General features: G+C 36.2%; 1 protein-coding gene across 3 annotated transcripts in view; it reads right to left on the reverse strand.

Moving 5' to 3' along the window:
• mtus1b (microtubule associated tumor suppressor 1b) overlaps positions 1–16,199 on the reverse strand; it is a 59,003-nt gene that overhangs the window by 20,126 nt on the left and 22,678 nt on the right. For 2 of the 3 annotated variants that reach the window (XM_067441912.1, XM_067441911.1), the window contains 3 exons: positions 9,289–9,480; positions 6,492–6,632; positions 5,246–5,350 (listed from right to left, as the gene is read on the reverse strand). In XM_067441912.1, coding sequence (XP_067298013.1) covers positions 5,246–5,350; positions 6,492–6,632; positions 9,289–9,480 — 438 coding nt within the window. The remainder of the gene's footprint in view (positions 1–5,245; positions 5,351–6,491; positions 6,633–9,288; positions 9,481–16,199) is intronic. The other variant, XM_067441913.1, reaches the window with a different exon arrangement.

Raw genomic sequence — 16,199 nt, forward strand, 5'->3', positions numbered from 1 at the left:
CGCGCAGCTCTTGTGGGAACGGCCGCTCTGTTCAGCGGTATCCTCTTGGATGCTGAACCAGCCAGAGTCTCATATATTCTGCCTCTCTCTCTCTCTTCCGCGCAAACGTGCACACGCTAATCCTTTATGTGTGTTCCACATGCACACACACACACACAAACACACACACACACACACAAAGCCAAGCTCTCTGTATTTCAACTCACACACGCTCATGCACTCAGAAGGGGGGATGGAGGGAGAGAGGCAATGTAAGAGGGAAGGGAGGGAGGGAGTGAGCACAGAGCGAGGAGTAGGCGGTTTATGAATAATGTCGTTCTCTCACTCCTCTCTCTTGGCTACGGTATGGGTATGATGATAGAAGATGATACAGTTGAAGATTATAGATTGCGATTTACAATTACACAGCAAAAAAAAAACTTCATCAGTATTTATTTCATCAGTATTTATATTCATTTTTATTGATTTATAAAACATCTAAACATCATGTATTTGAGAAGCAAAATTATATTGTATTATATATATATAATCTAAATTAAATCTTGATGTCTTATTTAAAAAAAAGAAGAAGTGTTTTCTTGTTTTAAAGGGATACTCCACCGCTTTTTCATATTAAACTATGTTATTCCCTTAACTAAGACGAGTTGATACAGACCTCTCTCGTCTCAGTGCATTCACTTAATTGCTCTGACGCACGGTGACGATCTGATAGCATTTAGCTTAGCCCACTAAGCCCAGTTCATTCACAATGGTACCAAACAGAGATCAAGTTAGAAGCCACCAAACATCTCCACATTTCCCCTATTTAAATACAGTTACACGAATAGCTGAACAACCAAGTATGGTGACATAAAATAAAACGTGGTGCTTTTCTAAGCAGGTTAAAAAAGGAGAACTATAATGTATAGGGGAATAGCACTTGGGGCGGGGTAGATGTGAGGAAGGATTTTCAGTTACTTTTTACTGCGCCGAGTTTTACTTTTTACCTATGCTATGATACCATGCTATGTAGAGATAGATGTCAATCACCAAGTGACTCAAATTCTTGTTTCAATGGCAACACTATCAATGCCAAAATGAATCTGCATCAGTCAGGTGGTACAAGTCAGTGCTCTTTACGTTGTTTATGTTCATTATTATTATAATGTTATGTGCTTTGAGATGTGAGGTAGTTTAATGCTGTATCATGTCTTTTGAAGGAGGCGTGGCTTTGGAGAGTGTTTTGAAAGGCTAGCTCACTATTGCTAGCCTGTCCAAAAATCACCTAACCTACCTTTAAATGTTTTAAATGTTACAAAATTTGATCAGTTTTATGATTAAAACAGAGGTAAGAATTTAAGTATACTTATCAAGATATATTCAGATTGTTTTAAGGATAATCTAAATGACTTTAACAGAATTTCACAATGAAAGTCCTATGTTGGTAACTTTCATTTTATGGGCATAAAAAAATAAAAAATAAATTAAAAAAAAATAAATAAATAAATAAATAAATAAATAAATAAAAATAATAATAATAATAATAATAATAATAATAATATTGTTTTGGTGAACTATTTCTTTAATTCATTGTATTAAATTTATTTATCGCTCAAAGCCTACATCCCTAGAATTATTTCTAGGCATATTTCATTTCTCATATTTCATAGCCATAGTCCTTATTAGCCCCTAATCTTGCCTCGTGCCATCTTTCTTTTAATGCCTCTTCTCTCACTCTTTCCTCCCTTTTTTTGGTGCCTTCTCTTAGACATCTTTTTAACGTTTATGGATCTTCCAAGCAGCAGGCTTCCTGAATGGATGCCTTTGTTGGATAAAGAAAAAAACAGAGAGAAGGAGAGTGAGAGAGAAACAAGCGGCTCAGAATACTGATGAGTGACACTGCTGAATAGAGAGACGTCAGGCAGCACATGAACGGCTGTGTTCTGACACTATTGTGCTTCCGTATTCATCACTAAAGTCCAACAGCTGCACGGCCAGAGCAACGTGAATTAGGAACAGTCAAGGGGTGGAGGTGATGCTTGTGGGTAAAATTCTGTTAAAGTCAAGATGTTTGTAAGTAACAAGACGTAAAGGCCAGAAATACAAAGACATGTGCATTGGTTGGGTAAACTTGTTTTGAATGTGACTGGAATTTTGGCCTCAGGATGTCTATGGCATTTATGTTCTACACTGCACAGTATATATCACACATGATTACAAAGAGGAAAAATCAATATGAGAATTAAACCCACAATTAAACTTAATTACAAAATACTAAAAGCACCACATACACACTACAAAGTTGACAATTCCTGAAATTCAACGGTGTTTGTTCCGGAATTATGTTTCCTATTCATTTCTCCCGTAGGGATTTCAAAATTTCATTTCACATTTCAAAAATGTGTTATAAGCCATGGACCACGCCAACCAACATAGAGATAAATCATAACATTACAAAATTTGATTGGAAGCAAAACTTTTTTTTAATCTGACAAAATACAAAGTCTGTGTACATAATGGGTTTAAATAACTTCAATCAAAGTAAATCTATTGTTCAATCTATTGAATCTGGCACCTGCAAAAGTTTCACTGGATGTGCACACAATTTTTCCTTTTTACATTGGAAAGAATGTAGTTTTTTCTCTACAAATTCTGATATTAAAAATTATTATTTTAAAACTAAGTTGAAATAATGCAGGCTGAAAGCTTCAACAGAAGCGAATGCTAATCAATTAATAACCTCGTAGCTCGCAGTAAGGCTATTATTGTTAAAAATCATTTTCCCTATGGAAATTGAAAAGTAGTTTTTATTCTGGAACCCGACTATTCAGTTTAAGCTACAGTTTAACTACTATTGACCCTAGTAGTATTAGTGAACAGACATGTGATGTCCACATTTGTAAACTGCCATCAACAGAAACAATGTTAAATGTGCATTAAACTGAGAAAAGAAAAGAGAATGAAACCACAGAATAGTGAAGTTAGCAAACCTTGCTAACCAACAGACCCTATCGGTCAGGATCAGACAGGACAGAGCGTTCCCATAGACTTCAACGGCCGAAAGAGAGGTCATTTAGTAGCACTCACTTCCTGATGGCTGAGGAAACTGTGCAGGCTCAGACTGAGCTTGATGACGTAGATGTGACGCACGCAGCCTGTCTGACCGCTGTAGGTCTTCTAGTAGTTGTGGAAAGTAAAATCTGAAATCACGTTGTTTAAATGTTTTGTCCTGTTGCTTTTGGCTCACTATGGGCTTCTCCCCATCCTTCTCCCTTGACTTTATCAGACTTTATGTCTCCACTCCCCCCGACTGTCTCATAGACAGTTAAAGATTGCTTCTGAGCATCTCCTCCTGTCTATACGGTAATTTCTCAACTGTGCGACAGAGTCGTGTTGGTTATGACGCAATCATTAGCCTATTTTTACAAAAACAGCTTCTACGGGGCGATAGTGTAAGATACAAGGTAATGGAGTCTTTTATGCCTTGTCGTGTTTCTTTAGAAATAAACAATGGACAAAAGGAGTCTTTAAACACCTCAGAGGTAAAGTTATTCACTGTCAAAGTGACTCAAAAATGAATGGGAGTCAATGGGATGCTAACAGCAGGTGATGGCTTGGTTAGCAATGGCTGCCCCTATGGGTGGAACGCTTTCTAAGTGCTAGATTACCCCCTTGGCCAGGATGCCTAAACATACAACATTTAAATAGTGCCACAGTTACACTATGCCACTTTTCCACCATTGGCCTGAATGATTTTAAGAACAGTAAAGAATGGTTCCAGTTATATATCCACATATATAACATATTTTAAATCTGCATATTTGTGATATTTTTACTTTTATAAAGGGAATTTTCCCCCTAATCTTATTAAATATATAGGCTATGCTTCAGGTTTCATAATATTTTCTTAAATTTGATCTATGCATTCAATTAAAATAAGACATTATTACTATATCAAATTCAATTTTACAATGAAAAATAACAACTGCATTAAATAATGTTATGGGATTTATATATTTGTATTTTTGAATAAACAAAAGAAATGTTGAAACGTATATGAAACTAAACCACTAACTAAACTAGGTGGCTGCATGTGAGTCTTAATGAGTGAGTCAACCAATTCAAACGATTCATTCAAACGACTGATTCATTCAAGAATGAGGCAGTCGTTTACGAATAGGTAATTGAATCTTTGATTCAACCGATTCATTCAAACACTGAATCATTTAGTAACACACACTGTTGCTGTGAGACGCGTTATGGTTCTGCTGTTTGGAACTTTGTTGCTTGGAATCTTTGTTTGGAACTATTTTTGCTGCTGAAATAGAACAAAAACACTAAATATTGCATCTAAAATGTAAGTGACTAAATTTGAATGAATTGTTTATGTAACTATCATATGAAATCAGTCATTTTCAATCATGATGGTATTCAGGAAAACACCACATTTGGTTTTATGTTGTTTTAACTGTATGACATGTTATAAATATAAAAACTTTACATTTTTAAGTTAATGTAAACTTACACTAAATAAATGCAGAATCATTCTTGCATTTTGGTGATTTGTTAGTTATTTTTTTGTTATTGGCATTTTAATAAGGCCCTTGTCCGTAGGGCAAGTAAATTATCTTTCACTTGTCTCTTCAAGAAAGCCACTTGTCCTGGACTAGCAGACAAGCGTTAATGTTGAGCCCTGCTGTTGCCTGTCTAATAGTAAAATGAAATAAAGAGAAAAGTTTTATGGGTAGGTCTAAAATCACATTCTGCCCAATGTAGAATATAAGGTTTAAAGGAATATAAATGCAAAAAAGGTTTAAAGCCACATTCCATTCTAACATTACAAAATAAAAATGAAAAAAATTCTGCTCCCTCTTGCAGCAACATCACTTCTCTGACATGTTTACTGGCATGAAGGCAGGACAACCTGTCAGCAAACCACAACCATCCTATCAATTCCTGATGGTCCCACTCAGATATACATCACAACAGGAAAAAAAGACTATGGCAACTTCCATTTCATGCTAACTTTAAGCGAAAAAGAAGAAAAACATAGGAAATAGCATTTTTGCTATTTCCAACACCTTTGCAATACAGCAAGATTACGCATGACTGCAGGTTTTTGATTATAACTGAACGAATGGCAAGTAGAAAAGTGCAATGACTGAATAAACACATAAGTGCAGACTGATCCTATTATTCTATAGACAACACAGCAATGGTAAAATGTAAATAAATACACACAAACACTATCAAATTCTCTCCTTACCTGCTACTGACGGTAAACGAGTAAGTCGTGCAGACCCACTGCGCTGGAAAGCATTCTGGTTAGTTTTTGCTGTCACATGGCTGGTCACAGCTGGGGCTTTCAGCCCTATTGAAACAGTGCAGAAGAAATCAAACTTCATGTTAACAGACTGTGCAGTGGCAGGTTTCAGTGATAGTCAGATGTCCTGTGGAGGCTTTATGTGCATGCGTCTTTTAACGGCAGTGGGAGGGACAAGGTGGGACAGGGCAGGGCACAAAGAATCCTGCTAAAACCTTCACAACCATCTTTACACTCAAAGCAATTACCAAGGCAATCAATATCAACTTTAAACGCTCACATAATGCTAAAATGCGATCTTTAGCTGCACTGCTATAATAAAATGTTTAAGGAATATGTCTATCTTGTTTTGTGGTGTCAAAAGTTTGGGGAAATATTCTTGGAATTTAAAATAACTATGTTACGTAAATGTTTAAAATTTTAAAATGTCATTTATTCCTGTGATGGTAAAGCTGAATTTTCAGCATTATTATTAAAGTCTTCAGTGTCACATGATCCTTCAGATCCTGCACTGCATAATATTTTTGTGGAAACTGTGATCCCCCCCCCCCTTTAATTTTGAGTAATTTTTCCCCAAAACAAGACAATAATTTTTACTTGTTTAGTAATTGTTTCTTAATGTAAGGATTTTAAGATATTTAGAAATAAGAAATAAGAAATGCATTTTTTGCAGTGAATTGATTTTATATTATTAATAACATTTTTCAGTATAGCCAAGATATATTTTCTGAAATATCTCTCAATATATTTTGCTTGAAGGGCAAATGTATGAGCTGTTTTAAGGATATTTTTGTGCATGATTGATGTGACATATTTTCACCTTCCATATTAAAAGATATAATCTAATCTCTTTCTATCACAACAAAAGAAAGGAATTAAGGAATTAAAATCTTTTTAAAAACCTATTAAGAGGGGTATATGGTAGTAATCAGATTGTGATTTTCAACTAAAGTAACATCAAAGAAGTGCTAATTGCAGTGTCATTAGTTTCAGGCAATCAGCTTTCCCACTGATGAATCATTATAAAAGATCTGACGACGAGAGAGTGAGTTTCCCTTTGAGGCAGTTTTGATAGGTAAATAATAAATGATGAGAGACAGATGAATGTGGACTGAAATATATGAAAATAAATGTGGGTGTTAGAGAGAGTAAGTGAGATTATAAGATTAAAACTTCATGTTTCTCTCACCTGCCACTGGTTTAGACGGTGTGGAGCTCGCTCTGCTGCGGTGACCTGATACAGGTTTCATAACTAGAGATTTTCCTTGAATCGGGGATGTGGGTGATTGCTTAACAGACTTCTCCTCACTCTTTATCCCGTCAAAAGGAACTGATAAAAAAATCATCACATCACATTATTATAAAATAATATTGTGTACAATGCAAGAAAACCCTATCTTTTTAGTTTTCAGGGAAAATATCTTGTCTTGTTTTATGCACTTTGTTCAGTTTTTTTATTTCACTTAAAGCCAAAATATGTAATTTTTCAGAGCTAGAGGTCGCTTGAAAAAAATGCATTTGAAAAAAATGCATAGCTAGATAATGCCTGGATGTCACAGTTTTTATTATTCTGCAGACGACCGCTTTCGCTTTTTCATTCATACATAACGCAGCGCTGTTTTATCATTATTAGATACACTAGCTGAGTGTGTTGAAAGTTATGTTATAATGTTACTCTGTGCGTTCACTATGCAGCTACTAAGAGACACTGGTTGCACACTGCAATAAGCTAGACTGATATTAGGCATGGTAAAACTCACAGTAAATCAAGAAACCGAGATTTAAACATTAAGACTAAACGTGTTGAGCTATATAACAATGATTTATTCAAACAGTTGCTCATCTGTCCAATAAAACACATTATATATTAAAACATCTTTGGTGTTTTCATGGTTTTTACAAAATAAATCTTGAAATCGAGGGTAACGGGGGTGTGATGTCATCGATAGGCAATGCTATTAAAATTGTTAAAATGGCTTATTTCTCTGGATTTAAACATTCTTTTAATCATTTGGGATAATGCAAGTACACAAGTCAACAAAATGTATAACATTGCTCTAGTGGTTTTTGGTTATCTTACCTTTAAATTAAGTGATATTTTTTGTTTTGTTTTTAAGTTTGTTTAAATGTCTATATATCTGACAATATGCCTTATCTTTTAATCTTATAAAATCTCAAATACCAGAACAAAGCTAAGCAATTAATCATATCACAACAACATGATTACTTTATCAGTTAATCATTCAAATAAAAGGCTTTTGTGTCAATTTTAATGAGCAATTTTGTATTTACCTTGACAATCTTCTTTAGTCATTAGCCAAACACATTCACACCCATTCCTAATGAAACTAGAGTTCATTGTTCCAATTTTCCATGACAACCCAGCGGCAATCTTGATTATTCTTGAATTTAAGTTCCGAGTGTGGGACAGCAGGAGAGTGTGGGAATAAACTAATCATGATTCTGAGAGGGTGTTGTGTGGAGGATGTTGTGATTAATGTCTACAGCGCACAGCCTTGGAATGGCAGAGATTGTATTGTATATGACTGTTGCTCACAGTCACTGAGCTTTGAGCAGAACTCACAAACTCTGAGCAGATGTGACCTTTGACCTGAGGAAAGGAATGAGGGCAGTCTGAGCGCTGAAGATTTCATTAAAGCTCAGAGAGAAAGGGCCATGTATCGCAAATGTTAATACCATGCTACTTTAATGCCATAGTATGTTAATACCATGGTAATATATAACAGTGCTCTCTTCCACCGTCAATACCCACAACTGAGGTGCCTTTGAGCAAGGTGCCTAACCCTCAGTCGCTCCCCGGGGTAAGCAGCCAAATGGCTGCCCACTGCTACGGGTTTGTGTGTCCACGGTTTGCAGTGTGTGTGTGCAATAACTTGGATGGGTTAAATGCAGAGGACAAATTCAGAATATGGGCCGTCACGTCACTTTAATTTTTACTTATGGTAATGACTGATTACCATATACAGTACATGTTTAATTTGCATATCATATACATGTTTAATTTGCATATTTCTTTTATACTAGAAACCAAGACAAAATAATGATCAAAGAAAGGATTATATGCAGCGTGAGTAAGAGGAAAGCATATATTTTAGAGGTTAGAGAGGTTTTCAAGTATACTTGAAAACTGTCAAGATGCAGATGGTAACTTAAAGGGTTAGTTCACCCAAAAATGAAATGTATGGCATTAATGACTCACCCTAATGTCGTCCACAACCGTCAGACCTCCGTTCATCTTCAGAACACAGTTTAAGATATTTTATATTTAGTCTGAGAGCATATATGGAATTGTATACACACTTTCCTGTTCCATGTCCAGAAAGGGAATTTAAACATCATCAAAGTAGTCCATATGAGACATCAGTTAGTTAATTAGAATCTCTTGAAGCATCGAAAATACATTTTGGTCCAAAAATAACAAAAACGACGACTTTATTCAGCATTGTCTTCCCTTTCCTGTTGTTTTCAATACTCAAATTAAGATTCAAATGTTGTGAATCAGCGTATTGATTCATGATTCGGATCGTGTGTCAAACTGCTAAACTGCTGAAATCACGTGACATTGGCGATCCGAATCATGAATCAATACGCTGATTCACAACGTTTGAATCTTAATTTGAGGATTGAAAACAAACAGGGAACTGAAGACAATGCTGAATAAAGTCATAGTTTTTGTGATTTTTGGACCAAAATGTATTTCGATGCGTCAAGAGATTCCAATGAACTAACTGATGTCTCATATGGACTACTTTGATGATGTTTTTATTACCTTTCTGGACATGGACAGTATAGTGTGCATACACTTCCATATATGCTCTCGGACTAAATATAAAATATCTTAAACTGTGTTCTGAAGATGAACGGAGGTCTTACGGTTGTGGACGACATTAGGGTGAGTCACAAATGCCATACATTTCTTTTTTTGGGTGAACTAACCCTTTAAGACTCTATACACACACACACACCTTTGTTTACAGCAATACCGTTGTTTTCGCTGATGGTACTTCCCAGTGATGAGGAGCTGGGGCTTGTGGGAAGGCCTTTGACAGGCAGTTTGGAAGAGGCAGCTCTCTGAGGACTCTTACAAAAAGAGCTGGAAACAGAAGTTGGGCTGCAGGGTACTGCGGACTTGTCTGTGGTGCGCATCCTTGGAATACCTAAACACAAAAGAACAAAAGGGTTATCATTAAATTCTACTTGCTATCGTACCAAAGCTTATTCCAGCTAGACTCAATATGTTTTCGAAGCAGTTCTATTTGGCCAGTTGCACTCCCAGAGTGTTTAATTATTTAATAAAGACTGCCTCTATACATAGAATATCAATTTGAATTCAGCCAGGCTGATCTTGAGCACCTCCATACACATAATAATTCTTCCTTAAAAAAAAGTTGTTTTAGGAAATGTTCATGTTCAGGCATACAAACTGACATGAGTATAGATGACCCTCACTGATTTTTGCGTGTGAACACTTTTATTTATCACCTTTCCTCTATAGGTTGTAAAAGATTTAAGGATCAAGAAGCTCAGCATACAAGGTGGTGTGCAGTAATCTAGCATGTTACAATATGATGTTTCGCACATAAAAAAACAACTCATTTTGTTTTCCATTTTTATGTAACGGCTAAAGCTGTATTAACAAGTACTTAATAATATGCACAGCCATCCTAAGGTTTGGGTTCAGTACATTCTTTTTTTTACTGTTTTTAAAATGAGTATAATATGCTCAGTAAGGATACATTTACAGTAAATGTTACACATTGTGAAATATTACAATTATTTTTTAAACTAAATTATTTTATTATATTTGAAAATGTAATTTAATTTATGTGATGGCAAAGCTGAATTTATCACAGTTGAAAACAGTTTTGCTGCTTATTATTTTTGTAGTAACAGTGAAAAAAAAAAGATGAACATTAATTATTTGAAACAGAAATCTTTTCTATCATTATAAGGAACAGATTTACTAACAGATTACGCCAGCGCAAACACTCGTTTGGTGTTAAAAAACTACTGCCAGGATTTACTAAAGATATGCAGTGATAGCGCTGAAAAGGCGTGGGCACGGTTATTTTCGAGGCTGAACTTACTGCATATGTATTTGTAGGAGCATATGCATTTGTAGGAGTTCACTAAGGTTTGTGCTTATCAATTTACTGGTGTTTGCTAGGCTGGGTAAAGCCAGCTCGATAGAGCCCTGCACGGGCCTCAAATCTAGGCCCTAGCCCGGCCCTGGCCCGAGACGCTGAGGCCCTAGCCCGGCCCGTGTCCGACAGCTTATCAAAATTCTCGGCCCGAGTCTGACTGGAGCCCGTTTTTTTTTTTTTTTTTTTTTTTTACATTGTTGCAGCCATTAAAATAGTTCTGTTTTGTTTTTAATGTCAAAGTAGTTATTTTTCGTTTCGTTCCTTTATTAAGTTAATTTAGAAAAATGTTTAGAGCATTTTTTTGTTTGTTAAATTAAAGTTTTAATTTTTTTAAGTGACGACCAAAAGCGGCCAGCGGCCGACAGTGAGTTAACCGCATATTTAATTAATTTAGTCTCTCAAATCAACTCTTGACTTGTCTTGCCTATAATAAAATCCATAAAACACTTCAAGCATCACAATGTTAGTTAATTTCGCCAACTATTACCACCAGTAGCCTAAAAGGCATTTTTGACGAACTGAGGCAGGCTGATTCTGCTCGCGGCTCTCGCGGAGCTAAACAAATAAAATAAAAAAAGCACATGCAGGTTGTCTTATAGCCTACCTTACACCTACGCAAATGAATATAAATCCCATCTTCAATTCCCGGGGTATATGCTCATACAGCAACGGAAGCAAAAGATTAAGATGCATTTTATTCAGCAGCTTATTTCAAATTCAAAGACCACATAAGAGAGCGCGACGCACTGGTAAGATAATGATCTCATTCATCTCATTCATTTTTATTGAAGATGATGGTGTTTTTGACTATCTTAGACTTATTTTAAGTTTCATTTACGGCCATTTGCGTTGGCTTGCATTAGTCATTTGCGGCGATGCGTGTTGCAGCACCATCATATCTATCTGACTACAACATATAGCCCATAACACATTGTGACACATAATGACATTTTCATGTTTGAAAGTCTGTAGGTTAACATAAATGCAGATAGGCCTAATTGTAATAATAAAAAACAACATAGCCTAATTATCGATTTTGAAATATTAAACCAGTCAATACAGAACGAATTATTCTTTTGCCGTCAAAACCATGGATATGGTATGGGCCGGCTACTGCCGAAGTTGTCTTTGCTGTATCAATAGGCAATATATTTACATTTAACATGAAGTATAGGGCTTCCCTGTACATTAATAGCACCAGACGCCCCGCGGATGACACGCAACAGAAACGCCACGCTCACACCGCGTGCAGTGTGTCTCCGCGCTGAAGAAACGCAAGCTGCTGCTGCTGGCGCGGACTCTGAACCTATGCTCTGAACACTGTGCGAGCCATCTTGACAGTCGCGTTAGCTATTATGGTCTCGTGTTGTTTCCACCAGCGCAGAACTCATTGTTTATTTTAATTGATAAAATAAATATAAAACGAAGGAGAAGCCTATAAAAAGGCCCGAAGCCCGGCCCGCGTTTTAGGTATGACGTGAAAATTGGCCCGAAGCCCGGCCCGAGGGGCGTAAAAAAGTCGGGGCCCGTCGGGCTCGGGCATAAATGCAGGGCTTTACAGCTCGATCCAATAATATCTGTCTGCAGAGCCGCAGTTTCACTACAGCAGTTTTACCCGCGCATGCGCTGTTTCACTACAGCGGTTTCATGGCCATGTTCACTGCACGCTGATACATTTGATTTTTAAATCTTAATTCTGTCCTAAAACTATCTATTGATTATTGTTGCTCCAGCTGTTATTTTTTTTTGCATCTGCTGTTGCCTAGAGGCCTTCAGGCTCCTTTATATAAAACAATATAAAACAATGCTGTCATGAACACTTAAATATTTCTATTACGATTTTTTTTTCTTCTTCTTTTTTTTCAAAAACGAACAGCCTGGTATAATAAACACAATGTATTTTCAATGCCTGGTATAAAAAAAAACTAACTCTGAATAGACATTTCAAAGGTTTCTATAATTATTAAATTATTAGTCTAAAGTCAAGATAACATTCCTCAAGTTACATAAATTCTGCCTGGGGTAAATGCATAAACTTGAACACAAACAAAGCATACTTTTAAACAGGCTGAAAGTGTGAGCAAATTATTTTTTATATATATTTTTTTTATATATACAGATAAAGGTCAAAGAAAAAGCTGTTCAAATGTGCATATGATGATTTCCCCAGTGTAAAGTAATACATTTTCCATTAAATGTAATATTACTCTTTTAATTCATTGGTGAATGTTTAAGCAGATCATTTTTATAGTTCCACAACTGGGCAGTTGTGTTTGTTTCTTTTTCTTTGTTAAATGTGCAGTAGTGTGAAATCTTTGTGTTTCCTGTATCCTGTTTCTTTTTCTACACTACAGATCAGTTCCTTGTGAGAACACTTGTTTGACTCCAGTAGGTAGAAGCTGTTTGTGTTTTTGTGAATTAAAAAGAGAGAGCGAGAGAGAGACACAACACCTCACACAAGCACATTCTGTACTGTACATAATGTAAGGTCTTCTGGGGGCACTGCTATGGAGACCAACCAACACAAATACTTATGTCGGCTGGTGTATTTACATGGAGGTTTGAATCTGTTGGCCTGGTACAGTGAGATTCTTCACGTTCTGATCCAGAAACCACTCTCTGAACACCCTGCTTTTTCCTAAGTGTTATGTGACACTGAAATCAAAAGGAGTGAGATCAATAAATGGGATAAACGCCACCTGTTGGAGAACACATGGTATTACACTTTGCTTGTTCACCTCCAGACAAAGTCTGACTTTTGGTTTTTAATCTGAAAGTGGGTTTATTATCAACTACTAAAACAAGATAAGGAAAGCAACCAAACACATAAGAAAAAATCATTGTGGGCGAAACGGATAGGATATTTACAGGGCATTTCACAGGAAATTTGTCTCATTAGTAAATTTAAAGACATTTATTTATTAAGATGAAATAGCATAAACAGTAATTTGTGAAATATCATTTAAAATATCTGTTTTCTATTTGAATATATTTTAAAATGGCAGTTTCAGCACTATTACTCCAGTCTTCAGTGTCACATGATCCTTCAGAAATAATTCTAATATGCATATTTTGGCAGCCTGACAAGCCTTCATTGCTCTGAAAAATGGGCGGGATAAACGGGCGGGACCCACATCAAGATGTTTGGTCTGGAAACTCACTATTGACAGGGCTCAATCCGAGGGGCGGGATAAACGGTTGTCTTCCAACTCTCTCTGCACGCGATAGGATAGCGCTACACCAACCAGAGCAATGAAGGTGAAGCAGAGCTAGCTGACAGATTAAACTTTCGCCGTATCCGGTCGCCAAAGCTCCGAACACATCTTCCCTTCTTAAGAATGACTTCAGTGCCGTTATTTGTTCTTTTCTCAGAGAAAAGCTTAACAACAAGTTTTCCAGAGTCGCAGTCAAAGCTGATTGGAAAGACCGCCGTTAGCCAGTTTCTGTGTTTATCTACGTCATCATGTTAAGCCCCGCCCACCGACTCTATACACGATGTGATTGGCCCGACCAGACTTTGGTTTCACAGCTCAGACGTGTATTGAGAGTTGCTAGACGACACTCGTGGCAGATTAGATTTGAAAACAGTTGTGCAGCTTTTGTGTGGAAACTGTAATACACTTTTATTTTTATTTTATTCTATGATAGACAGTTCAAAAGAACAGTATTTATGTGAAATAGAAATCTTCTGTAACATTAAAATGTATTTACTTTCACTTCTAATAAATGTAATACTGAATAAAAGTATTATTTCTTAAAAATAAAAAATAAAACTGACCCCAAAGTTTTGAAAGGTAGTGTAGGCCTATTATAAATGTATGATAACGGTTGAGCATAATTTTTTTTTGAGTGAGGGTGGGGGTGCAGAGGGAAAATTCTTGTGGTGTTCCGCTCAGCACTTGGTGCCCTACGTGCAGTGCGGGATGCATGTGGTGGGAGCGACGGCACTGTATACAGTCAAACCAAAAATGATTCAGATAACAGATATAATTGTTTACTAGTGGGAGCAGGACACTATAGTTCATTTATGTAAGTGAGGATAGCAAAATGAAGTAAACTATAATATATTATAACCAAATATTCTTCGTACAGGGGATTACCAGTAAAATTGATGAAAATTTGGCACCAAAATTATTCAGACACTTTGACCTGACCATGTTTTGGTGAAGTGTTTTTTCTTTAATTGCTAATGCAACCTTTTACACCACATACTGAACAAAATGAAGCATTACTTGGTAATTGGTTGATCTAAACTGTCTAATTGTGTACTTAAATTTAACAGCTGACAAATGATTAGTTGATTGTAATGCATTAGATACTTTTCTATCAAAGTTATCTGACATTATCAAGATGAATTTGTTCAGACACAGTTCAGAATTTCTTCAAACACGCATTTTCTAAACTATATAGCAAATAAACTGTGATAATGTGAGAAATGTTGACAGTGTCTAAATACATTTAATTTGACTATATTCCATGAAATGAATTATTTATTTTCCAACGTTCTCTGCATTATGAACTAAAAAGAGCTTTAAACAAATGCCACTGTTTCCTGAGACTGACCCCACAGTAACAGATATCATTCAACACAAAACTTTCCCCTGATTGTCAGCTTCTAAACTGTGGAGCAAAAGTCACAGTGTGGGCCAGTGGTCTCTGTGAGGAAACAAGACGACGATTGTCTAGGAGAAATGTGACCTTCTCTTCTTGATTCAATTCTACTTTTTACTGACACTGAAACATGACACATACAAACATAAAGAATATGGCCCCAGAAACCACTTGCACCCAAACATATCCTTGCATCCACATGTATAGAAAGAAAGAGGAAACGCATGCAAGAAGAGACAGAGAAAGGAAAGCATATGTCACAGAGGAAGATTAAGTTACGGGACAGCCCCAAACTTTTCAAAAGTGTAGACATGTACACACGTACACATACAGAGCACAATGAGACATGTCTTTTTCTGACCAGACCAGGAAAACTGCCTTAGGCTACACACACAGATGGACAGACATAGACACGATGGGATGGGAGGAGGGAAAGAGAGGGAATGACAAAAAGCGAGAGAGATGAATGGACAATATGAGATAGGAAACAGAAGTTAAGTGCAGTGTTAAACTCAAAGTGTGTGTTATGGCTTTAAATGCTGAACATGTGGCCACAGAAAGAAAGGAGAGTTACGTAACACTACGCAGAGTTTGGACACTGAAGTGTTGAATTCTGCAGGCTTATTAACACCAGCTGCAGCTTCGCGCTCACTCAATAACCCAGACACATGTTAGATTCACTAGCAGGATATTTTATAGGCCTAATGGTTTTTAAATGGAGGTGATTCTATTTGCTAAACGCCAACCCTAATTCTCGCACAAACCTGTTGATATCAGAGGCAAAAAACATATTTAGGATCCTTCAAAATAATGAGGACCACTATAAAAGTTCTGTTTGTCCCAAGAGTTAAATCTTACAAAACCTCCCATTTGAGGGCATCTGAGGACATCCTTGAAACTGATTCATAAATAATGTAAATAATGCAAAAAGTTTACTTTTTGGTTTGGTAATTATTTCTATATTTTATTCCCTTATATTATCATTTATTTTGTCAAACTGTTAGTAATTGAAGATTGGATGGAGAAGTTGATTATTTGACAAAATCAATTATAAAAATAATACAAGAAAAAAAATATATTATTTCAAGTAGTTTCAAGTTCAGCACTTAAATCACTTTTGA

The sequence above is a fragment of the Pseudorasbora parva genome, chromosome 4, assembly GCF_024679245.1.
Source record: "Pseudorasbora parva isolate DD20220531a chromosome 4, ASM2467924v1, whole genome shotgun sequence".
NCBI classification, from domain to species: Eukaryota; Metazoa; Chordata; class Actinopteri; order Cypriniformes; family Gobionidae; genus Pseudorasbora; species Pseudorasbora parva.